Here is a 26,765-nt window from a genome sequence, read left to right on the forward strand (position 1 = left end):
AGTGAGGAAAAATCCCTTATTACTGTGAAGAGAAAAGAGTCTGTCACTCAGTTTCTTGTTCTGTGAGATTCTTTATAGCCTACAGATTCTTCTCTGACTATTACATAGATTCATCTCACATCTTTCATACAGAAGAGTTTCAGTTGACTCTCAATCATTTTCACAAGATTCTTGTGTGATCATCACACAGATTCATCTCATAGATGAATCACTCTCTATGAGATCACTCTTATCAAAGAGAAATATTTATGAGTTGATCTTTCATTCATTCTCATAAATCATTGCTCTTTGACACTGTAGAATTGTGAGAAATTTTCCATTCTTTCACTAACTCTGTAGAATTGTAGAATCAAGATATTCACAGTCTGTAATCATTCTTTATAGTTACATAGAAAGATTCAGGCCTGTGATTCATAATCACTCTTATTTACTAGAGTGATCTGACTGTTTCATAAGATCACTTACAGTGTAAGCAAACCTCTCTAGAGTAGTATAAATATCTCAGATCTGTCTGTGAAACTTCATCTTCTTTTTCCTTTTTCTATAACAGCTCTCATTCTTATAAACTGTGAGTATCTTCATTCATTCACAAAGTGTTTTCACTCAGATGACAGAGAGAGAGTGTTTCTGATGATATCTATGTATTGATTCAAGAACTTCTCAAGAATAAAAATTTTTTCAATTTCAATATCTTTATAAATAATGTCTGACTGCTGTTGAGCTTCTCATGAGTGTCTCTGCAACTTCTCTAATTGCTTTTTACTAGCTAATGAAGCAGGGACACTGCTGCTCACAACTGTGTCTTCACTTCTCTCAGTCTCATCACCGCACCCGATCTTCAGGCCAGCAGCTCACCTCATCTCTCTTCCAGGCCAGCCCCTAGCTTCAAGCAGTGCAGTTCCTCTCTTTGCTGTAAGTCTTCTCATAAGTAATTCCTTACAGACTCTAGCTGATAGTTCTTACAAAGCTTCTGGTGTTGCCAGTGTCTTCTGTGGCCCCACAGGCCTATGATCACTCTCTTTCTGCCTGCACAATCTCTGATCAGGCATATGTGAATATGCCTAGGTTTTCTGCCAATGATTCTCATGCCGCGGCGCATTTCCACAATCTCATTGTCAATGAGAGATGAGTCCCCAGATACCTGCAAAATCCAGGTAATCAAGGCAATGTGAATATCATGAATTTGTGATGAGAGTTGACCTGGGCAGATGAGCTCTCTTTTCATATTCTCATTATTTTCAGACTGAATACTTCAGCATAACTGAGAGAGTGAACACAGCTTCACAAGGAATATCTGGTCACACATGCAGATGACCAGCTTTCAAGGTTCTGTTACAACTGTGTACACTCTGATGTCTGGCTTCTCTGAAGTCTGTGCATTTCTGACAGTCTTCACATCAAATGTAATAATTGTCTGTATCACAGATATGATGCTCCCTGCTTCTTTGAAGAGAAAAATTGATAGTTGTGAGAGAGTTAAGTGTCACAGATGTTGATGATGTAAGTGTGAATTTTCTTTATTTTTTCTTTATTAATCTCTAAATTACATTCACAGCCCTGTTTATTTTCTTATTTTTTAGCTTTAATAAGAACATGTTTTCTTCTTCTCTTGCATACATCACAGACTGTTCATCTCAGTAGAAACTCATCATCTTATAGACTAGGGTTTGTAAATGACAGTGTTAATATCTTTGTCACAATCAGGTTCTTAGCAAAGACTGTATCATTCTGACTTATCAGAATTTACAGTATGAAAGTCATATCTCAGCTTCTGCAGATGTCTTATCTGTCTGAATGATTCTCAAGTGAACTCATTCATCTTGTCAGAATATTCTTGCTACTGAATCTTGAATCAGAGCTTACAACCTTGCTTCTCTGAGTTAATAATCTCTTTGACCTGGTATTCTCTTTCACTCTCTAGTGCTTTACAGACAGAATGATGAGTCACAGAGTTCTCTCCTGAGAATTCCTTATATTCACAGAGTAAAAAGACATGAAAAACATTGTATATCTGTAACTCAGGTGACAGTTTCAATCTGTAGAACTGTGAGCTAACTTTCTTCATAATCTTACAAGACTCTGTCTGTAAGAGATTCAGCTTCTTACTAGATCTTTATATGATGATGTTTTCTAGACTCAGTCAGACTCTATCATCTTTCTTGAAACTCTTTGTAATATGCTTGAAGTCATAGTATCTCTTCTAATACTCTTGAGCCTTTCTTAAGAATTTATGAGCTTTCTTCCAGATCTTCTGAATTCTCTCAGTCTGTTCATGAGCATCATCACACTCTATAGTGTACTCTCGCGGGTTCATCAAGATCATCTGCGGATGAGTCTCAGTAAGCATCTCAAAGAGGGTTTTATCTGTGCTGACATGCTTTGAGTTGTTGTATATAAACTCTGCAAGTGACAATCAATGCACTCAGTCATTCTGATTGTAATTGACAAAGCATCACAGATACTGTTTCAATATACTCATCAGGTGTTCTGTCTGATCATCTGTCTGTTAATGAAAAGTCATACTTAAATCTTGTGAGATCTTCAGTATAGTTATCAGATCAGATCAGAACTCTTCTACAAAGATTGATTCTCTATCTGAGATAATGTTTACAGACAACTCATGCAATCAGATCACATCACAGATGAAGATGTGAGTTAAATCCTTTGACTTCAAGTCCTTGCAGATGAGTATAAAGTGTGTCATCTTGATAAAGTAATTCACTATCATCAGCACACTGTCAAAGCAGGCATTATATATGTCCTTGCTTTCAGAGAGGCTCATAAGAGTATTCATTCCTAGCTGTTCCCAAGGTTCCCACAGGATAAGTAGAGGAGTAAGTTCTTCATATAACCTGAACTGCACTACCCGCGAACCCTGACAAATAGTACAAGAATTCACTATCTTCTTCACAAGTCCTCACATCTTCAGCCAGAAGTATTTTCTTATGAGCAGCTTATAAGTTCTAGTGTCTGCAAAATAACCTGCTAGAGAAGAGTCATGATGCCTTTTGATAAGTTCTATGTATAGAAACTCATTCACAGGTATATAAATCCAGCCCTCTCTTTGCAAGAGATTATTTAAGTCTCTTCAATTCTTTATTTCTGCAGGGTTGATTTCTGCTGTGAGCAGTTTTTAAATATACTGAGCATATTCATTCTTCAGTTGCAGTTCAGACAATCTGGATAGAAGACCTTGCAAAGACTTATACTCTGTTTCTCCTTGCACCAGGTCTTTCACAGTGCTTCTCAAAGCCTGCAAACTCTTCAGATTATAGATACTCTCTTCAAGGATTCTTGCAGAGATCTTCAGAGTGTTGACTCTCAGTGTTATAGAGAGTAGTTATACAGGCTTCTTTCCTCTCTCTTCCCTCTTCTCTCATGAGAGATTGAGAGACTCTTCAGTCAATCTCTTCACAACACTCAGTCTGAGTATTCTGTGAAGCTTTTCTGTCTTCTCTAGTCTCTCTGTGTCTGTCACCCTGGTCTTCTTAACATAGTCTGATCTGTAAGAGAGTCTGTCTGCTGGGTTCTTAGTTTCCTTGATATGTTCTATCTTGAACCAGAACTTACTCAGTCTCTGAGTTCAGCAAACCTGCTGCTGTGAGAGTTTCTTGATTGAAGTAAACTGTTGCAAGCTGTCATGATCAGTTCTAACAGTAATCACTGTTATAAGGCCCTCAAAGTAGTGATACTAGTGATAGAAGGATTTCACTATCATGAGAAGCTTCTGATCATGAATGTCATAGTTGATCTCCACAGGTTGCATCTTTCATAAGAAAAAGGCCACTGAAACTCAGTTCTCATTTGACTGTAGTTATGAGACTATTTCTGAAATTGTAAAGAAGAAGACATCTGTCTTCAATCTGATTAAGAGTAAGAGATCAAAGTGGAACAGCATCACTGCATCTGTGAATGTCTGTTTCAACCTTGTAAAGACTTCACAAGCTTCTGAGATAAGAAAGTTCTCACAGTTCTCTCTTCTCAACAATCTTTTCATTCTCTGTTTGTGAGATGACTTCTTCTTATTTTCATTCTTCAGCATGTCTGTAAGGGTCAAAGAGATCCTTGTGAATGCAAAGATAAATCATCTATAGAAATTTACAAAGCTCAGAAAGATCTGAATCTCATGAATACTAGTTAGCTTCAGTCATGATAGAATAGTCTCAATCTGTGAAGGTTTCATCTGAATACTATTCACAGTGATTACATATCCTAGGAAATTAATTCAGTGAGCACTGAAGTTGCACTTCACAAGCTTAATATACAGTTCTGCCTCATCTAAGGCCTTCAACATGCTTCACACATACTCAGTGTGTTCTTTCTTCTTCATGAAGTACATCATCACATCATTCAGATATATTATTACAAAGACATTCAGATATGCATGAAGTGTTTTGTTGATAAAAGACTGAAATACTGCAGGGACATTAGTCAGATTAAAAGACATCACTAGATATTCAAACAATTCCAGTGCAGTTCTAAAGACAGTCTTTTATTCATTCTCAGACTGTATTTGTAGCCATGTATATGCATTGATCACATTCAGTTGTGTGAATATAACAGCTTCTATGAGACAGTTGATCACATTCTCAATCAGAGACAGAGAGTAGCAGCTCTTTATTATCTTGAAGTTCAGGTTGTGATAGTCTACACATAATCTGAGATCTTCATTCTTCTTCTTTGCAAATATCACAGGGGCTTCCATGAAGGCCTGTGAAGATCAAATGAAGTCATTCTTCAGATTCTTCTTCACATAGGTCTGCAAGACCTCTGTCTTGTGATGAAAGAGCTTATAGATTGATTCTCAGAAGGGTTTCTGCTCTTCTATCAAATCTATTATCAGATTCTTCTTACAGTGAGAAGAAAGCTCAGCTGTCTTAGCTGAGCTGAACACCTCTGTAAGATCTTGATATTTCTCTGATATCTGAAGCTCAGTTTTCATGACTGCAAGGTTCTCAGACACTCACAAAGTCATCACATAGATGAGCTTGTCTCCTCTAATTAACTCTGCAGCATTAACTGCTTCTATCTCTGTGAGTGAGTCTGTCAACACTGATCAGAAGTATAAACCTGACTCATGAACAGCTATGTGTGAATTGTGTCTTTGAAGTCATGTAAGTCTCAAATACATGTCATCTGTGATGTTCACAATAATCACAGTTTCTGTAAATCTTCTTCAGATTTCAGAGAGATCTTGTAATTCAAAGATGACTCTTGTGAGTCTCTCAGTTCTCAGGTCTGAGTTCTCACACCCTGCTTGTTGCAAGAGCAGGTTCTCAGTCTTCATCTTCCAGCTCATTCACTTCATGAGCTTTAGAAACATCACAGTGACCTGGGATTCTGAGTTCATCAATGCTTCTCATGCTTGCAGAGCAGCAGCATCACAGCACAGTCTCTTTCTGCAAGCAAGCATTTTCATTGAGAGAGTAACAGATTCAGGTGTCAGCTTCAAGGCTCTTAAGAAGGCTGTTGCTGACTCTGTTCATGACTTCTCAAATTTCTATTTTGATTTATTCAGACAGTTTGCACAGAGATGTCCTGATTTAGAACAGATGAAGCAGAGTTTCTTTTTCTTAATCTCTCTGTTATGTACTCTGTTTGTGAGAGCTTGTGAAGCTCTCTCTCTCTGCTCAGCAGTCAGACATAAATCTCTCTGTGTCTTGTCATTTTTTCCTGATAAACCTGTCCTCTGTTGTTCTGGCTCTTGTGAGGCTGGTCAATGGTTCACTCTCCACAGGTCTGTGACTCTCACAGTGATCTGTAAGTGATGAATGAGAGTCATCAGTTTCTTCAGAGTCAAGGACTTAGAGCCTTGCTCAATGAGCTTGTTCTGCATGTCTTTATTCAGCTTCTTTATGAACATCATCATTCAGGTCTTGTTTCAGAGCCCTGTTTTCACAGATCTCAATTTGTGTCATAATTTCATGAAGTGCTGTGAGTAGTCTTCATCAGATTTCTCATCTCTTTTTCTAATATTGATGATTGCAGCTCAGGTGTTCTCTGTTCAGCTCACAGAGTCTCTCAACTTGTTCTCTAGATAGGTCTTAAGAACAGATCATCAGAATCTCTCATAATCATTCTCTAGATGATTCAGCCAGTTCTTGACTTCAGTGTAATAGAGGCCTGTCATTACATAGATAATAACTTCTTCATCTTTCATGTCACACAGCTGGGCTTGTGAGTCAATTTCAAATACAAACTTGCAAAAGCTTTTATAGATTGTGATTTAATAGATGGCCTTAAGTGGTCGCGGCTTGAGAAAGTTTCTTTTCAGTTTATAAGTATCTCTGAAGATCATGTCTAGGGACTTAGTTTGAGGGTGTTTGCAGGCAGTAAGCATTTCTTGTAGAAAAATAGCTTGATTCTGCAGGAGGTGCTCAAGAATGTTCTTCACTGAGATTGGTTTATTCATGGGTTCAGAGGGTTCCTCTGTCACAGATGCAGAGAATGGTGTTCTGTGAGTGATTGATAAGTCCTCTGAGACTTCTTTCATGGGGGTTATTCATGATTCAGGTGACTGCTTCTGAGTGTCTGCAGTAGGGTTCACAGGGGTTGAAGCATGTGAGTTTCTAGTTCTTTCAGTCATAACAGGTGATTGCTGACTGACTGAGCTTGAAATGTAAGAATAAGTGCTTGCAGGTGATTATTCAGGTGTTTGCAGCTTGATATGATATGTACTGTTAACTACTAGAAGTGTTCACAGTAGAAAGATAAATGTAGAGATCAAATGTATAATAGCATTCAAGCTGAGTTATGAATAGTATTCGCGAACTCCAGTCTATATAGTTGTGTGTAGCCAAGGGCCGCTAGCCCTATTGGTTACATGAGAGATAGGAATAGGGGTAAAGGATCCGCGAGGAGCGGGATTTCTTACAAGAGTATTTATTTCTAGCTGTTCTCAAGATTTCTGCAGAATGAGTAGAGAAGTAAGTTCTTTATATAACTTAAACTACACTATCTGTGAATTCTGATAAATAGTATAAGAATTCACTATCTTCTTTACAAGTTCTTATATCTTTGATTAGAAGTATTTTCTTATAAGTAACTCATGAGTTCTAGTATCTATAAAATGACCTGCTAGAGAAGAGTTATAATGCCTTTTAATAAGTTCTATATGTAGAAACTTATTCATAGATATATAAATTCAGCTCTCTCTTTACAAGAGGCTATTTAAGTCTCTTCAATTCTTTATTTCTGCAGAATTGATTTCTATTATAAGCAGTTTCTAAATATACTGAGCATATTCATTCTTTAATTACAGTTCAGACAATCTGAATAGAAGATCTTACAAAGACTTATACTCTATTTTCTCTTACATCAGATCTTTCACAGTGCTTCTCAAAGTCTATAAATTCTTCAGATTATAGATACTCTCTTCAAGGATTCTCACAGAGATTCTCAGAGTGTTAACTCTCAGTATTATAGAAAGTAGTTATACAGACTTCTTCTCTCTCTCTTCTCTCTTCTCTTATAAAGAATTGAGAGACTCTTCAGTCAATCTCTTCATCACACTCAGTTCAAGCATTCTGTGAAGCTTTTCTATCTTCTCTAGTCTCTCTGTATCTATTACTCTGATCTTCTTAATATAGTCTGATTTATAAGAGAATCTGTTCACTGAGTTCTTAGTTTTCTTGATATATTCTATCTTGAATCAGAACTCACTCAGTCTCTGAGCTTAGTAAATCTGCTACTGTGAGAGTTTCTTGATTGAAGTAAACTATTACAAGCTATCATGATCAGTTCTAACAGTAATCACTGTTATAAGACTCTTAAAGTAGTGATATCAGTGATGAAAGAATTTCACTATTATAAAAAGCTTCTGATTATAAATACTATAGTTAATCTCTATGAGTTATATCTTTTATAAGAAAAAGATCACTGAAACTCAGTTCTCATTTGACTGTAGTTATAAGACTATTTCTGAAATTATAAAGAAGAAGATATCTGTCTTTAATCTGATTAAGAGTAAGAAATTAAAGTGAAACAGTATTACTGTATCTGTGAATATCTGTTTCAATCTTATAAAGATCTCATGAGCTTCTGAGATAAGAAAGTTCTTACAGTTCTTTCTTCTTAACAATCTTTTCATTCTCTATTTACAGAATAACTTCTTCTTATTTTCATTCTTCAGTATGTCTGTAAGAGTCAAGAAGATTCTTATAAACACAAAGATAAATTATTTATAGAAATTCACAAAGCTTAGAAAGATCTGAATCTTATAAATACTAGTTAACTCTAATTATAATAGAATAGTCTCAACTTATGAAGATTTCATCTGAATATTATCTACAGTGATTATATATTCTAGAAAATTAATTCAGTGAGTACTGAAGTTGCATTTTATAAGCTTAATATACAGTTTTATCTCATCTAAGATCTTCAACACACTTCATATATACTCAGTGTGTTCTTTCTTCTTTATGAAGTACATTATCACATTATTCAGATATATTACTATAAAGATATTCAGATATATATGAAGTGTTTTATTAATAAAAGACTGAAATACTGTGAGAGTATTAGTCAGATTAAAAGATATCACTAGATATTCAAATAATTTCAGTGCAGTTTTAAAGACAGTCTTTTATTCATTCTCAGACTGTATTTATAGCTATATATATATATTAATTATATTCAGTTGTGTGAATATGACAGCTTCTGTAAGATAGTTAATTATATTCTTAATCAGAGATAGAGAATAGCAGCTCTTTATTATCTTAAAGTTCAGATCACAGTAGTTTATACATAATCTGAGATCTTTATTCTTCTTCTTTATAAATATTACAGAGACTTCTGTGAAGATCTGTGAAGATTAGATGAAGTTATTCTTCAGATTCTTCTTTATATAGATTTACAAGATCTCTGTCTCATTGTAAGAAATTCTACTCCTCGCGGATTCTTTACCCCTATTTCTATCTCTCACGTAATCAATAGGGCTAGCGGCCCTTGACTACACACAACTATATAGACTGGAGTTCGCGAATACTATTCACAACTCAGCTTAAATACTATTATACATTTGATCTCTACATTTATCTTTCTACTGTGAACACTTCTAGTAGTTAACAGTATATATCATGTCAAGCTGTAAATACCTGAATAATCACCTGTGAGTACTTATTCTTACATTTCAAGCTCAGTCAGTCAGCAACTGCTTGTTATGACTGAAAGAACTAGAAACTTACATACTTCAATCTCTATAAACTCTACTGCAGACACTCAGAAGCAGTCATCTGAATCATGAATAATCTCTGTGAAAGAAGTTTCAGAGAACTTATCAATCACTTACAGAATATCATTCTCTGCATCTGTGATAGAAAAACTCTCTGAATCTATGAATAAATCAATCTCAGTGAAGAACATTCTTGAGCATCTCTCACAGAATCAAGTTATTTTTCTACAAGAAATGCTTACTATCTGTAAACACTCTCAAACTGAGTCTCTAGACATGATCTTCAGAGACATCTGTAAACTGAAAAGAAACTTTCTCAAGCTGTAATCACTTAAGATTATCTATTGAATCATAATCTATAAAAGCTTTTGTGAGTTTGTATTTGAAATTGACTTACAAGCTCAGCTGTGTGATATGAAAGATAAAGAAGCTGTCATCTATACAATGACAGGCCTCTATTACACTGAAGTCAAGAACTGGCTGAATTATCTAGAGAATGATTATGAGAGATTCTGATGATCTGTTTTCAAAATCTATCTAGAGAATAAGTTGAGAGACTCTGTGAGCTGAACAGAGAACATCTGAGCTGCAATCATTAATATTAGAAAAAGAGATGAGAAATCTGATGAAGACTACTCACAGCACTTTATAAAATTATAATATAAATTAAGATCTGTGAAAACAGAGCCCTGAAACAAGACCTGAATGATGATGTTTGTGAAGAGACTGAATAAAGACATGCAGAACAAGCTCATTGAGTAAGACTCTAAGTTCTTGACTCTGAAGAAACTGATAACTCTCATTTATCACTTATGAATCACTGTGAGAGTCACAGACTCACAGAGAGCAGATCATCAACTAGCTCTGTGAGAATCAGAATAATAGAGAACAGATTTGTTAGAAAAAGATGATAAGACACAGAGAGATTCATGTCTGACTGCTAAGTAGAGAGAGAGAGCTTCACAAGCTTCTATGAACAGAGTGTATAACAGAGAGATTAAGAAAAAAAGACTCTACTTTATCTGTTTTAAATTAGAATATCTCTGCACAAACTGTCTGAACAAATTAAAATAGAAATTTGAGAAGTCACAGACAGAGTCAGTAATAGCCTTCTTAAGAGTCTTGAAGCTGACACCTGAATCTGTTACTCTCTCAATGAAAATACTTACTCATGAGAAGAGACTGTACTGTGATACTGCTGCTCTGTAAGTATGAAAAGTATTAATAAACTCAGAATCTCAGGTCACTGTAGTGTTTCTAAAGCTCACAGAGTAAATGAGCTGAAAGATGAAGACTGAGAATCTGCTCTTGTAATAAGTAGAGTGTGAGAACTCAGATCTGAGAACTGAGAGACTTATAAGAATCATCTTTGAATTGCAAGATCTCTCTGAAATCTGGAGAAGATTTGTGAAAACTGTGATTATCACAGACATCACAGATAACATGTATTTAAGACTTGTATAACTTTAAAGACACAATTCACACATAGCTGTTCACAAGTCAGATTTATACTTTCAATCAGTGTTGACAGACTCACTCATAGAGATAGAAGCAGTTGATGCTGTAGAGTTAATTAGAGAAGACAAGCTCATCTATGTAATAACTTTGCAAGTGTCTGAGAACCTTGTGATCATAGAAACTGAGCTTCAGATATCAGAGAAATATCAAGATCTTGCAGAGATGTTCAGCTCAGTTAAGACAGCTGAGCTTTCTTCTCACTGTGAGAAGAATCTGATAATAGATTTGATAGAAGAGCAGAAACTCTTCTGAGAATCAATCTATAAGCTCTTTCATCATAAGACAGAGGTCTTACAGATCTATGTGAAGAAGAATCTGAAGAATGACTTCATCTGATCTTCACAGGCCTCTGTGAGAGCCTCTGTGATGTTTGTGAAGAAGAAGAATAAAGATCTCAGATTATGTGTAGACTATCATAATCTGAACTTCAAGATAATAAAGAGCTGCTATTCTCTGTCTCTGATTGAGAATGTGATCAACTGTCTCATGAAAGCTATCATATTCACATAACTGAATGTGATCAATGCATATACACAGCTGTGAATATGATCTGGGAATAAATGAAAGACTGTCTTTAGAACTGCACTGGAATTGTTTAAATATCTAGTGATGTCTTTTGATCTGACTAATGTCTCCATAATATTCCAGTCTTTCATTAACAAAACACTTCATGCATATCTGAATGTCTTTGTGATAATATATCTGAATGATGTGATGATGTACTTTATAAAGAAGGAAGAACACACTGAGCATGTATAAAGTGTGTTGAAGGCCTTAGATGAGACAGAACTGTATGTTAAGCTTGTAAAGTGCAACTTCAGTGTCTGCTGAATTAATTTCCTAGAATATATAATCACTGTGAATGATATTCAGATGAAATCTTTGTAGATTAAGACTATTCTATCATGACTGAAGTTAACTAGTATTTATGAGATTCAGATCTTTCTGAGCTTTGTGAATTTCTATAGGCAGTTTATCTTTGTATTCATGAGAATCTTCTTGGCTCTTACAGACATGCTGAAGAATGAAAATAAGAAGAAGTCATCTCATAAATAAAGAATGAAAAGATTGTTGAGAAGAAAGAACTGTAAGAACTTTCTTATCTCAGAAGCTCATAGAGTCTTTGTAAGATTGAAACAGGTATTTACAGATGCAGTGATACTGTTTCACTTTGATCTCTTACTCTTAATCAGATTAGAGACAGATGTCTTCTTCTTTACAATTTCAGAAATAGTCTTATAACTACAGTTAAATGAGAACTGAGTTTTAGTGATCTTTTTCTCATGAAAAATGCAATCTGCAGAGATTAACTATGACATTCATGATCAGAAGCTTCTTATGATAGTGAAATTCTTCTATCACTGATATCACTACTTCAAGAATCTCATGACAGTGATTACTGTTAGAACTGATTATAACAGCTTGTAACAGTTTACTTCAATTAAGAAACTCTCACAGTGACAGATTTACTGAGCTCAGAGACTGAGTGAGTTCTGATTCAAGATAGAATATATTAAGGGAACTAAGAACTCAGTGAATGAACTCTCTCACAGATCAGACTATATTAAGGAGATCAGAGTGACAGACATAGAGAAGTTAGAGAAGACAGAAAAGCTTCACAGAATGCTCAGACTGAGTGTTACAAAGAGATTGACTGAAGAGTCTCTTAATCTCTTATGAGAGAAGAGAGAAGAGAGAGAAGAGAAGTCTGCATAACTACTCTCTATAACACTGAGAGTCAACACTCTGAAGATCTCTGTGAGAATTCTTGAAGAGAGTATCTATAATCTGAAGAGTTTGCAGGCTTTGAGAAGTACTGTGAAAGATCTGATGTAAGAGGAAACAGAGTATAAGTCTTTGTAAGATCTTCTATTCAGATTGTCTGAACTGTAACTGAAGAATGAATATACTCAGTATATTCAGAAACTGCTTGCAGCAGGGATCAACCCTGCAGAAACAAAGAATTGAAGAGACTTAAATAATCTCTTGTGAAGAGAGGGCTGAATTTATGTATCTGTAAATGAGTTTCTATGCATAGAACTCATCAAAAGATATCATGACTCTTCTCTAGTGAGTTATTTTACAGATACTAGAACTCATAAGTTACTTATAAGAAAATACTTCTGACTGAAGATATGAGAACTTGTGAAGAAGATAGTGAATTCTTATACTATTTATCAGAGTTCATGAGTAGTGTGATTCAGGTCATATAAAGAACTTACTTCTCTACTCATTCTGCAGAAACCTTGGAAACAGCTAGAAATAAATACTCTTATGAGCCTCTCTGAAAGCAAGAATATATATAATACCTGCTTTGACAGTGTGCTGATGATAGTGAATCACTTCATTAAGATGACATACTTTATACTCACTCACAAGAACTTGAAGTCAAAGAATTTGACTCATATCTTCATCTGTAATGTGATCTGATTGCATGAATTATCTGTGAACATTGTCTTAGACAGAGAATTAATCTTTACAGAAGAGTTCTGATCTGATCTGATAACTATACTGAAGATCTTGTGAGATCTAAGCATGACTTTTCATCAACAGACAGATGATCAGATAGAATATCTGATGAGTATATTGAAACAGTATCTGCAGTGCTTTGTCAATTACAATCAGAATAACTGAGTATATTGATTATTATTCACAGAGTTTATATACAATAACTTAAAGTATATCAGTATAGATAAAACTCTCTTTGAGATACTTACTAAGACTTATTCACAGATAATCTTGATAAATCTGTGAGAGTATACTATAGAGTGTAGTAATATCTGTGAACAGGCTGAGAGAATTCAGAAGATCTGAAAGAAAGCTTATAAATTCTTGAGAAAGACTTAAGAGTATCAGAAGAGATACTATGACTTCAAGTATATTATAAAAAGTTTCAAGAAAGATAATAGAGTCTGATTAAGTTTAGAAAATATTATTATATAAAGATCTAGTAAGAAGCTGAATCTCTTACAGACAGAGTCTTATAAGATTATAAAAAAAGTTAGCTCACAGTTCTACAGATTGAAACTGTTATCTGAGTTATAGATATATAATATTTTTCATGTCTCTTTACTCTGTGAATATAAGAAATTCTCAGAAGAGAACTCTGTAACTCATCACTCTGTTCACAGAGTATTAGAGAGTGAAAGAGAATATCAGATTAAAGAGATTATTAACTCAGAGAAGCAAGATCATAAGCTCTGATTCAAGATTCAGTGATAAGAGTATTCTGATAAGATAAATGAGTTCACTTAAGAATTATCTGAGCAGATAAGATATCTGCAGAAGCTGAGACATGACTTTTATACTGTGAATTCTGATAAGTCAGAATAATGTAATCTTCACTAAGAATCTGATTGTGATAAAGATATTAACACTGTCATTTACAAATCCTAGTCTATAAGATAATGAGTTTCTACTGAGATGAACAGTCTGTGATGTATGCAAGAGAAGAAGAAAACATGTTCTTATTAAAGCTAAAAAATAAGAAAATAAATAGAATCATGAATGCAATTTAGAGACTAATAAAGAAAAAATAAAGAAAACTTATATTCACATCATCAATACTTATAACACTCAATTCTCTCATAACTATTAATTTTCTTCTTTAAAGAAGCAGAGAGTATCATGTCTGTGATACAGATAATTATTGTATTTAGTATGAAGATCATCAGAAATATACAGACTTTAGAGAAGCTGAACATCAGAGTATATACAGTTGTGACAGAGTCTTGAAGACTGGTTATCTGTGTATATGATCAGATATTTCTCACAAAGCTGTGTTCACTCTTTCAGTTATGCTGAAGTATTCAGGCTGAAAACAATAGAGACACAGAGAGAGAGCTTATCTGCTCAGACTAACTTCTATCACAAATTCATGACATTCACATTGTCTTGATTACTCAGATTTTGCAGGTATCTGAAGACTCATCTCTTATTAACAATGAGATTGTGAAAATGCACTGTGATGCGAGAACCATTGATAGAGAATCTAGACATATTCATATATACCTGGTCAGAGATTGTGCAGGCAGAGAGAGAGTGATTGTAAACCTGTGAAGCTGTAGAAGACACTGACAACACTGAAAGCTTTGCAAGAACTGTCAGCTAGAATCTGTAAGGAATTACTTATGAGAAGACTTACAGCAAAGAGAGGAACTGCACTGCTTGAAGCCAGGAGCTGGCCTGGGGAAGAGATGAGATGAGCTGCTGGCCTGAAGATCAGATATAATGACAGGGCTGAGGAAGGTAAAGACATGATCATGAGTGACGGTGCCTCTGCTTCATCAGCTGATAAAAAGTGATCAGAGAAGTTATGAAGACATTCACAAGAAGCTTAGCAGCAGTCAGATATTGTTTGTGAAGATATTGAAATTGAAAAAATTTTTATTCTTGAGAAGTTCTTGAATTAACATGTGAACATTGTTAGAAACACTCTCTCTCTATTATCTGAGTGAAAACACTTTGTGAATGAATGAAGATACTCACAGTTTATAGAGATGAGAGCTGTTACAGAAAAAGAGAAAAGAAGATGAGATTCTGTGAACAGATCTGAAGTATTTATACTACTCTAGAGAGGTTTACTTACACTGTGAGTAATTCTGTGAAACAGTCAGATCACTCTAGTAAACAAGAGTGATTATGAATCACAGATCTGAATCTTTCTATATGACTATAAAGAGTGATTGCAGACTGTGAATATCTTGATTCTACAATTCTACAGAGTTGATGAAAGAATGAAAAATTCCTCATAATTCTACAGTGTCAAAGAGCAATGATTTATGAGAATGAATGAAAGATTAACTCATGAATATTTCTCTTTAATAAGAGTGATCTCACAGAGAGTGATTCATCTGTGAGATGAATCTGTGTGATGATTACATAAGAATCTCATGAAAATGATTAAGAGTCAATCAGAACTCTTCTATATGAAAGATGTGAGATGAATCTGTGTGATAGTCAGAGAAGAATCTGTAGATCATAAAGAATCTCACAGAATAAGAAACTGAGTGACAGACTCTTTTCTCTTCACAGTAACAAGGGATTTTTCCTCACTGAGGTTTTTTATAGATATGAAGAGTTTTTAGTGAGTATCACTGCAGTGCTGAGCTGACTATGAAGTCACTCAGTGAAAGGCTTCACAGACAAAGTCTTAGAGAGAAGAGAATATATAAGAAATCTCACTTCTTGTGAATTCTTTATCTCTATTTCTATCTCTTATGTAATCAATAGAGCTAGCAGCCCTTGACTACATATAACTATATAGACTGGAGTTCATGAATACTATTCACAACTCAGCTTGAATGCTATTATATATTTAATCTCTATATTTATCTTTCTATCATGAACACTTCTAGTAGTTAACAGTACATATCACATCAAGCTGCAAACACCTGAATAATCGCCTGTGAGCACTTATTCTTACACTCATAATAAGAGAGCTTATAAATTGATTCTTAAAAGAGTTTCTACTCTTCTATTAAATCTATTATCAGATTCTTCTCACAGTGAGAGAGAAGCTCAGCTGTCTTTACTGAGCTGAATATCTCTATAAGATCTCAGTATTTCTCTGATATCTGAAGCTCAGTTTTCATAACTGTGAGATTCTCAGACACTTATAAAGTTATTATATAGATAAGCTTATCTTCTCTAATTAACTCTACAGTATTAACTGATTCTATCTTTATAAATAAGTCTGTCAACACTGATTAAAAGTATAAATCTGACTTACAGACAGCTCTGTACAGATTATATCTTTGAAGTTATACAAGTCTTAAGTACATATTATCTATAATATCTGTGATAATCACAGTTTCTGTAAATCTTCTTCAGATTTCAGAGAGATCTTGTAATTCAAAGATAACTCTTATAAGTCTCTCAGCTCTCAGATCTGAGTTCTCATATTCTGCTTATTATAAGAGTAGATTCTCAGTCTTCATTCTTTAGTTTATTCACTCTGTGAGCTTTAGAGATATTATAGTAATCTGAGATTCTGAGTTTATCAATACTTCTTATACTTATAAAACAGTAGTATTACAGTATAGTCTCTTCTTATAAGTAAATATTTTCATTAGAGAAGTAACAGATTCAGATATCAGCTTTAAAATTCTTAATAAGACTGTTACTGACTCTGTTCATAACTTCTTAAATTTTTATTTTAATTTATTTAAACAGTTTGTGCAGAGATATTCTGATTTAAAATAGATAAAGCAGAGTTTCTTTTTCTTAATCTCTCTATTATATATTTTATTTACAGAAGCTTATAAAACTCTCTCTCTCTACTTAGTAGTCAGATATAAATCTCTCTATATCTTATTATCTTTTTCTAATAAATCTGTTCTCTGTTATTCTGACTCTTACAGAGCTGATTAATAATTTACTCTCTATAAGTCTGTAACTCTTACAGTGATCTGTAAGTAATAAATAAAAGTTATCAGTTTCTTCAGAGTCAAGAACTTAGAGTCTTACTTAATAAGCTTATTCTATATATCTTTATTCAGCTTCTTTATAAATATTATTATTCAGATCTTGTTTCAGAGCTCTATTTTCATAGATTTTAATTTATATTATAATTTTATAAAGTACTGTGAGTAGTCTTCATCAGATTTCTTATCTCTTTTTCTAATATTAATAATCACAGTTCAGATATTCTCTGTCTGACTCACAGAGTTCTTCAACTTATTCTCTAGATAGATCTTGAGAATAAATTAGTGAGATCTCTTATAGTTATTCTCTAGATAATTCAGTCAGTTCTTAACTTCAGTATAATAGAGATCTGTTATTATATAGATAATAGCTTCTTTATCTTTCATATTATATAGCTGAGCTTGTAAGTTAATTTTAAATACAAACTTATAAAAGCTTTTATAAATTATGATTTGATAAGTAGTCTTAAGTAATTACAGCTTAAGAAAGTTTCTTTTCAGTTTATAGATATCTCTGAAGATTATATCTAGAGACTCAGTTTAAGAGTGTTTACAAATAGTAAGCATTTCTTATAGAAAAATAGCTTGATTTTATAAGAGATACTTAAGAATGTTCTTCACTAAAATTGATTTATTTATAAGTTTGAAGAGTTTCTCTGTCATAGATACAGAGAATAATATCTTATAAGTAATTGATAAGTTCTCTGAGACTTCTTTTATAGAAGTTATTCATGATTCAAATGACTGCTTCTGAGTGTCTGTAGTAGAGTTTACAGAGATTAAAGTATATAAGTTTCTAGTTCTTTCAGTTATAACAGATGATTGCTGACTGACTGAGCTTGAAATATAAGAATAAATGCTCATAGGTGATTATTCAGGTGTTTATAGCTTGATATGATATATACTGTTAACTACTAGAAGTGTTCATGATAGAAAGATAAAATATAGAAATTAAATATATAATAGTATTCAAGCTGAGTTATGAATAGTATTCATGAACTCCAGTCTATATAGTTATGTGTAGCCAAGGGCCGCTAGCCCTATTGATTACATGAGAGATAGGAATAGGGGTAAAGAATCCGCGAGGAGCGGGATTTCTTACAATAAGTTTATTCTTTACTTTTTTATGAAAACTACACTTCTCTGATATACTGTGATTAGAGATATTAAACTGTTTGATAATTCTATATTTTATAATTATAAGTTTCTTGATTATTTTTTCTTATAATTATCTCTGATAATAGTAATAAATATCTCAGCTTGAGTTGAACTTCATTTTCATCTCTATTAATGAAATTATCAGTATAACAGTTGAATATATACTCTATATTAATTTTGTTTTGCTCTGGGGCGACAAACCTTGGCGGAAATTCACACGGTATTTTATACTGAATATCCAGCTCTTTGTTATTCCCATCCATCCACTGCATAGTACTCCGTATTCTGAGCCCCGACCCGCAGCTCTATATAACCATGACAGGTATACAAAATATTAGTAATATGATCATGAAAAGCAGCCATTTAGATATTAACGTTATGTGGTTAGTATGATCTCGGCGGCCAGAGGTTAGCGGGTTTCAAACTTAATGCCCCCGCTATACTCTGTATACATCCCTTACGGGTGAAATTGAAAGAGGGCGGTCGGTCCCTTTCCCCTCATCTTAACAAGTAAGGCAAATGCTGAGGATGCACGCGCGGATGTTTGTTTGTGTTGTTTGTTGGTGTTGAAACTCAGAGGTAACTTAAAAAGGATAAATAGTTTTGTATGTAATATTGCAGACTCGTTGGAGATATGAGAGTATAGGAAAGAAAAAGAAAAGGAAGAAGAAGAAGAAGAAGAAGAAAAAAGAAAATAGAGGGAGAGAAAAGAAAAGAAAAGAAAAGCCCCAAGCCCGAAGCCCCTCAAGCCATAAAAGAGGGCAGGGGGGAGATAGAGAAACGGAACCAAATATAAAAAGAAGTGATAAAATCGAATCCTCGTTCGTGAACGTATGTATATCCTTTCATATCCAATCCAATTCAACCCAATCCAATCCACTACGCCCACCTCTTCTCATCCATCTCCTTCTCCTTCAATCCGCCCATCCTCTCTAAGTCAAGACTCTGAAACCGTTCCGTAGAACCACCCTTCCCGCTCCCGCTCCCACCGGGCTGGCGCTGCTGATATGGCGGCAAATCCTCATCCCCCTCCTTCCTGCCACCATCCTCCCTCCCTTCATCTAGCGGCTCCAATCCAATGCCCCCCTTCTCACTAATGCGCACAACAACCACGCGCCCACTCATCCGCTTCCCGGCCGCATCTTCCTCTTCAGGGAATGTGATGCGGATCTCCGGCACGGGGCTGGATGGTGGACTTAGCGACGATGAGGAGGAGGACGACGGGGAGCTTGAGCCCTTCTCACCGATGAGGAAGACGGAGTCTCTGTTTGAGGCGGAGATGGTGAGACCGCGGCCACGTTGGCGGCGGTTGCTGCTGCTGTTGTGCCGGTGGTCTTGGTAGAGGGGCAGTTCTGATTGTTGTTTTTGGCGCCTGCGGCGGAGGACGAGGTAGGAACCGATGAGGGCGATGGAGAGGAGGATTAGGGCTAGGAGGGAGATTAGGAGGTTTACGCTTGAGGAGTTTAGGCCACCATTGTCATTGTCGTTTCTGTTGTCATTGTCATTACCGCGGGCGGTTAGGTGTCGTAGCGCATCCATCGATTTAGGGGTGGAAGGTTTTCCGTTGTGTTTTCGGTGGATATCTTGTAAACAATAAAGTTGAATAGGATGGTGGATGTCCTTTTGGCGTTTTTGTTTTTTATTTTTTATTTTTATTCTTTTTCCGTAATAGAGCGAATTAGAATTGTAGATAACTAGATGTCGAATCTAGGATAATAAGGAAGGAGTGACGGTAATAGTATAAGAAGTGTTGGCGACAACGGGTCCTTGCTCGAAGTGTTAATTACACATCCGCCATCCGCGAAAGCAAACTGTAGACGCGCACAAATAGGGAGGGTGGTTGGTATTAACGATCTCGAAGGAATATATCACAAGGGCCTGCTGCTTTGTATTCTTTTTTATTTTCCGATAAGAGGGACGAGGGAGCGTGATGGGAGGAGGGCCAAGCAGGTGGTTTTTCTCCCTTTTGATTTTCTCCCTTTTCTTCTCTTAGAGACACAAGGGCGATAAATTAAATTAGGGGTGAAGAGGGGATAGTTAGCGAAGGAATAAACAGCACGGCGATCAGCTGAAGGAATGAAGCTGATACCTGCAAAGAATGAATGACAAGCGATAAGAGGAGGTGAGATAGTTGGATGGAGGATGAGGATGAAAAGAAGAGAGAAAGAAAGAAAGAAAGAACGAGAGAGGAAGAGAGGAGAAGAGAGCGAACAACAGACAGCGAACAGCGAAGAGCGAAGAGCGAAAAGGGCGGGCCAGTAATTAGTCGTTGTTATTAGTTACTTTTTTAGTACCTAGTTACTAGTTAACCTAGATAGTTTAGTTACGGGGAGTTAGTTAGGTAGGGTTAGGGAGTGGAGGTTAGGGTTTACCAGCCAGGAACCAAGCCAGGAACCAGCAAACAACAGACGGTCTGGCCACCAATAACAGCCCCGGTTTGGCCGCCGTTCGTGAAGCTTGTAATGGCTTGTATCAATCCCATTACCAGTTCTACGCCCACGGATTGGCCCAGAACGTGCCTGGTTCGCTGGCGGTAAACAAAAAAAAAAAACAAACTACGAGTGTCGTCGCCCGGACAAGTGTCCAATCACTGGTCAGGCAGAACTGCTCAGTGGCGTGGCTCCTACACAGTTACAGCGTAAGTTCTAACTAACTGCCCTCGGCCTTCAAGGGTTGTGGCAAAAGAATGGGGGGGGGGGATCTGATCCGATCTGTTGCTGAACTCTTCACGGTGGCTGTGGCTATTAATATCCTGGTTTTGTCAAGCAGCTGCTGATGAAGGGTCGTGACGATGGTTGCATGGATGTCTTTCCTGTCCTTGTGCATGCCATCCCCATAATAATATTAAATAATAATAAATAATGCTGTATCTGTTCTCCGTATGTAATAATATGCTATGCTCGGTTAGATGTTCCTTGGATCATGATGACAGACATCAGATCAGAATCAGGGTTTTGTTTAAGGTCAAGGTTTCAAATCCAGTCCGAAAGCTTCCCTGTTTTGTTTTCGGGCAATCCCAACCGCAGCAACACAACAAAACTGAAATAAAAAGGGGAAAGGAGTTACTGATTAAATAATTAAAAGAAATCAAAAAGAACTGCAGATTAACCCTTGCCCTTGTTCGCGCTTGAGAAAACCTGCTCATGAGATTATACAGGTAAGATGAGTAGCGTGTCCAGAACAACCCCAACTGCGAAATGCTGAATGGAATACGCTTTTGAATTAATATCCTTACTTTTTGAACGTCAGTGCTATCATTACACGGCGGCTGACGGAGGTTCTATCCATATTTCGAAGGTCGGTGACCTAGCTGCTGTCCTGTCCTCTATTTTTGCGGATATGAGAAACAAGCTCTCCGTGCGACCTTTCTCGTGAGAATCAGCCAATTTTTATACTGATTATATTCAATTGCACAGACGAATGTTGTCACTACTTATTGTATTGAATATATAAAATGAGGAAGAATCAATTGTTTTGACAACTAATACAATGCATCTTCAAAATAACTTTTTTCATAGAATTTCACTATTTTATCTGCAGAGATATTTGGAAATATTCTACCATGCTATCTGATGTAGTAATGAGAGCAAGTGATTATCATTGATTGATTGTGCATGAGGTTAAGTAGAAAATTCTACAAGCAGAGGCTTTCCTCATCAGTCAGTACTTACATTATTTGTATTATTATTTATTAGTTACCTTGCCCATGGTTCCTCTGTTACCCCCCTGAAAACTTTCCTCTTGTACGCGGTAGACTTCCAAGGTTTTGACCAAAAGCTTCTCAAACTTACCAATTCTTTAAGTAAACATCAGAGCTCAGTTACCTAGGCAATCATTGCTCGTCTGTGATTTTATGTTTTAGGTTTCAGTGTCTGAAATTTTTATGTTTCTTGAAACGACCTTGCTCCAGTGGAAAACCGGATGCTTCAAAAAAGCCCTCCGCAGCCAAAATATTTTTATATACTTACTATAGGAATAACAACGCTTCCGGCTTCTTCAACGGAGACATTCTTCGAGTAAAATATTTAGCATTGTTACCAATTGGGCCAATTATTGAAAACTATACAAAACTAAGATTGAAAGAAATTCAGACATATTCATCGAACCTCTTATGCGCTTGAGATTTTGGACAATTTGGTACATGTAGGCTTGTATTAGGTAGGTAGTTCGTTTCAAGCAAAGCAATACAGACAAAATGGTTTCTGACCAGTCCAGCCCGCGACGACGGAGGATTCGCAGCAAAATTAGAGAAGCAGCGCAACACAGAAGATAAATGTAGGGAAATATAGATAGTAGTTGGTGCATTCCTTCAGCCAGCAGATTCCCAATGCATACGCATGTCTATCACGAGATTCCTTAGAACACAATCCCATTCTTCACCCCATTCATCCCTCCCCCCGCATGACCATCATCATTCATCCGGGAACATCACCATGCAAACCATCTGAGAAGCCGGCCAACCATCTCCCAGAAGGATCTTGACACATTCTCTCTCCTCCATTCACCCTCTCTGCTGAACAACCTTTTCCACCTCCTGGCAATATTGCCTGTCCCGCTCCTCCCTCTTCCTCCTATATCACCCCATTCTAGCCTAGTGGGGATACTTGAACAATCTGAATGATGCCCAACAACTCACTAAGCAGGTAGACACCCGGAGAACTCCCAGTCCACAATTCCCACAAGATGTCCATTGCGAATGAGCATGGTACTTTGCATGGAAGTCTTCATGTACTAGGACCTGGGGTTCAGCATTGAGAGCTTCAAATAGATCAGTGTCTTTTGAGATGTTCTGTTTCTCAAGGTGTAGGAAGTTGATGAATTTGGCAGTTCTGACATTTTTCAAAGGCTTCTAGTAGAATTTCATCCCTGTTTGCATGGGTATCATAATATATCTCCCGGTCGTAGCAGGAGAGGATATAATCCTTGCTGTTCACGGATGGGCCAATATTATGACAGTCACGAGGGTGGAATTTGGCCTGTGAACATGATAAGCAATTATTCCCTTCAACAACACAGGGGAAAAGAAAGCAGGGGCCCAACGGAAGGTCATCAAGGAAAAAGGAACCCGGAAAACAATGGGCATCCGGGTCAAGGCCTCCAATGAAATCAAATCTTGTCCCCCCAAGTCTGGAAATTACATCAGCAGCACTTTGAATAATAACTAACTGACTTTTTCTGATCCTCAGGGAGCTGTGGCCACGCAACGCTCAGGCGCTTGTCCCTCAATAAACTCCTCAGCTATAAAAGGCTGGCCAGCTTGATCATGCCAGAGAAGAACCCTCAGTGCAGGAATCTCAGGTACCTTTTGAGCAAGGTACTGGAGATAGGCCACCTCGTGACGCAGTTGATACAGGTGAAGAGGCTGGGTTGATTCCTTGGGAATGCGAAGTACGAGCTTTCTAATTTGCTCACTAGTGGGGTTTGTGTGTTTTCCACAGTCGTTTCCTATACAACATGTAAGACAAACCTTACAACTATGTGCTATATGGAGGGGTGAAGGGGTAGATCTTGGAGTGCTAGTAACTGGGAGATATGTCAACAGCTAGACATGATTATATCTGCCAGATGTCAGATATTTCAAGGTCACTGATATGTCCAGCCCTTCTAGCCTCTCAACAACTTCTGCAGCAACTCTCAATGTGCTAACTTTTAGTAACTTCATGTCAATTTCTTCCTCTTCTTCTTTGTCAACACTAGCTCCTCCCCCACCCCTCATATTTACCCTCTGGTCACCTTCACTGCACATCACTAAATCATGACTTAGACAGTTGGTGCTTGTTTGGATAGCCTCCAGATCCTCAAACACAGAAAAAGACCCTGGGGGAGATGAGGGCATCTAACTTGGTGCTTGATGCAGAGTCGGGGACACCACAGAGTGGCAGGTAGCGGCCATGGTTTCTATCAGATGTCGCTTGGCAGACATGTTTCGGCAAGTTTACTTAGCCAACTGGGGCCGCTTGTCCAGCATGCCCGCAAGTTTGAGCTTGCGTTGTATCCATGCGGAAGGCTTCCCATACAAGGCATGGAAAAATGACAGATTATGTGAGAGACGTGTGATGAATAATCCATAGAAGATTGACTGCAATTGGCGGACCTCGGCATCATACTGCGGCAGCACACTTAGTAGCATCATTTCAATGTGGAAGGTGTAAAGCTTGTGTGATTGAAAGGTTGCTAGCTTGTGGAAAGTTATATGGTGGAAGGATTAATAAGCCAGATCACGTGACCTGACACCCCAACTTACCAGAGTAACTATACATGTGTTGGCCCTTACGGCCGTTGCGGTTAGCGATCCCACTAGATCACGTGACCCACCACTATATTATGTTCCTGTAGATAGATCTATCAATACACAACCTTCAACTATTGTACAGGTTATAGCCTGAATGACATGTTTTTCTTTTGAGAACATTGCATTAATATTTTTAACATGAATAGTTTATCTTTTTTAAAAAGACTCTTACTCTTTATTAGAGATATTTTATTTTCTCTGAATCTGTCAGTTAGCAGATTTATATCTTTATATTTTTAAGAAAGTATATTCTTCATTGTAAAGAATATCACTTTTTTTTTTTTTTTTTTTTTTTATATATCTAGAAGAAGCAGAGTTATCTTAATATAAGTAATACATCTGTTACTTCAGAGTTCAGCTCAAGACTTAGAATCACATACTTCACTAAATAACTTATTAATAGAATAATCACTTATTATGAGAAAGCTTCTGACTTGCAAGATAAGACTGAGATCAGTTTTCATCAGAGTATGAAATTTGATAATAATGAGATAATGAAGAAACTTCAGAATAAAGAAAAGTAGAGTTAACACTTATCTACAGAATCTATTTATTTCAACTCTTTGAATTCTTCACTGTTTCTTACTCTTAGAATACTGATTTTTAATAATAATCTGAATCAATCTATCTATTACATCACAGGCAATCTTATAAATCTTATATAGATAATACTATGAAATTAGATAACTGCAGTTGAAATCACTTAATATCTCACTATATCTATCTCTGTATAAAGAGATACTATAAGAGATGAGTTGTAGAAATATCAGAAGAAAGTTAAATATACACTAGATATTAAATCAGTGATTATATTTGATAACTCTAATTATAAAGTCTGATATATTGATATATTAACTGATACAGAAGTTATTAATAAAACTGATATTCTATTAAGAACTTAATGAGAATTCTCTTTTATATATTATATTAACTCTGAGAAGTAAAGAATTTATTTTAAGTCTTTATATAGATATATACTATCAAGTCTTATTAAAAACATTTGAATCACTGTTAAAACTTTAGAAGCTGATAATACTGCAGCTCTGTGAGATAAGATTAATATTAAATATATAATATCACTGATAGAAGAACAAGTTAATATCTTCAAGAAATTAATAAAATTACAAGTTAAGAAGAATGATTATCTTACTTTTCAGAGATATTTCTGCTATCTTATTATCTGTTATAAGAAGCTCTGTCAGAGCACTGAGAATGTATATTATAATCTTTTTCTCAATAATCTATAAAATTATTAAAGATTATTTATTAAGATATATTTAAATGAGTTTTTCTTCACTGATCAGAAACTCATTATTAATATTAATATTAATAATTTAATGAAGTAACTAGACTGACTGTGTGACCGTGTCTGAGACCAGGACCAGATTTTTTGATAGTCTCATTATCAATTCAACTGATCTTATTACACGGTTTTAACATTAGATAGTAGTCTCATACTGTCTCAGTGAGACTTACTGTCTACTCTTGTCACATTTTTCAAATAAGATCATGATTTTCACTTCTCAATTTAAATTATTTTTATTGCTTTAAATGACTTTAAATCTTATTTGAGTGTTATCAAAAAGCATTACTTTTTAAAAAATTAAAAATAGTCTAAAAAAAACCTTAAAATGTCTAAAAATAGTAACTTTATGTCAAGAATGAGACTAAATGAGACCAAATGGAATCACTTTCTCATTTTTTTCAAGTCATGGTTCCATTTTAAGATCTGATATATAGTCACTTTACCTGTTTTTTTGATAGCCAGTCCCAGCGGGATTCACGCCAAGAAATGTATGGAACCAGACCAAATGGGATCAAACGTGAAATTCATAGTCTCAGCGGCTAGTCTAGAAGTAACTGATCAATCATACATTTAAGAAGATTATCACTGAGTGAAAAAAGCAGTCTCAGACTGATTCTGTGACTGTGAAAAAGAATAAGAATAAAGATAAGAATAAAGATGAGAAGAAAAGTATATCTGTATGAAAGTGCACTCACTGCAGAAGACATGAACATACTATTAACAGATATTTTATCTTACACTCTGATAAAAAGAAAAAGAAGAATGATAAGAAGAAAGAGAAGAAGAATAACTTGATAAGTTTTTAATCAGCAGTAAATACAGTAATTATAAAGATTGAGTTCTATTTCTCTTTCACAGTCACTGAAAAATCATTCTCTAGATCTTGATATTTGA

General features: G+C 35.7%; 2 protein-coding genes across 2 annotated transcripts; both read right to left on the bottom strand.

Moving 5' to 3' along the window:
• Window positions 1–18,224: 18,224 nt before the first annotated feature.
• On the bottom strand, window positions 18,225–20,639 carry BDCG_06677 (uncharacterized protein). The gene is made up of 2 exons (XM_045422430.1): window positions 18,475–20,639; window positions 18,225–18,399 (listed from the first exon to the last, which is right to left on the bottom strand). Exon 1 carries the CDS (start codon window positions 19,810–19,812, stop codon window positions 19,153–19,155), a length of 660 nt encoding a protein of 219 aa, XP_045278070.1. The 5' UTR covers window positions 19,813–20,639; the 3' UTR covers window positions 18,225–18,399; window positions 18,475–19,152.
• Window positions 20,640–22,089: 1,450 nt separating this feature from the next.
• Window positions 22,090–24,224, bottom strand: BDCG_06678 (uncharacterized protein; the record flags this gene model as incomplete). The annotated part of the gene is made up of 7 exons (XM_045422431.1): window positions 24,115–24,224; window positions 23,576–23,718; window positions 23,444–23,511; window positions 23,108–23,400; window positions 22,910–22,995; window positions 22,242–22,283; window positions 22,090–22,116 (listed from the first exon to the last, which is right to left on the bottom strand). Exons 1-7 carry the CDS (start codon window positions 24,194–24,196, stop codon window positions 22,090–22,092), a joined length of 741 nt encoding a protein of 246 aa, XP_045278071.1. The 5' UTR covers window positions 24,197–24,224.
• Between the last annotated feature and the right edge of the window lie 2,541 nt (window positions 24,225–26,765).

This window comes from Blastomyces dermatitidis, assembly GCF_000003525.1.
Source record: "Blastomyces dermatitidis ER-3 genomic scaffold supercont1.7, whole genome shotgun sequence".
Taxonomy (NCBI): domain Eukaryota; kingdom Fungi; phylum Ascomycota; class Eurotiomycetes; order Onygenales; family Ajellomycetaceae; genus Blastomyces; species Blastomyces dermatitidis.

Bases quoted from the DNA above. Each gene is read 5' to 3' on its own strand.
- BDCG_06677 (XM_045422430.1), bottom strand. From the start codon at position 19,812: ATGGATGCGCTACGACACCTAACCGCCCGCGGTAATGACAATGACAAC.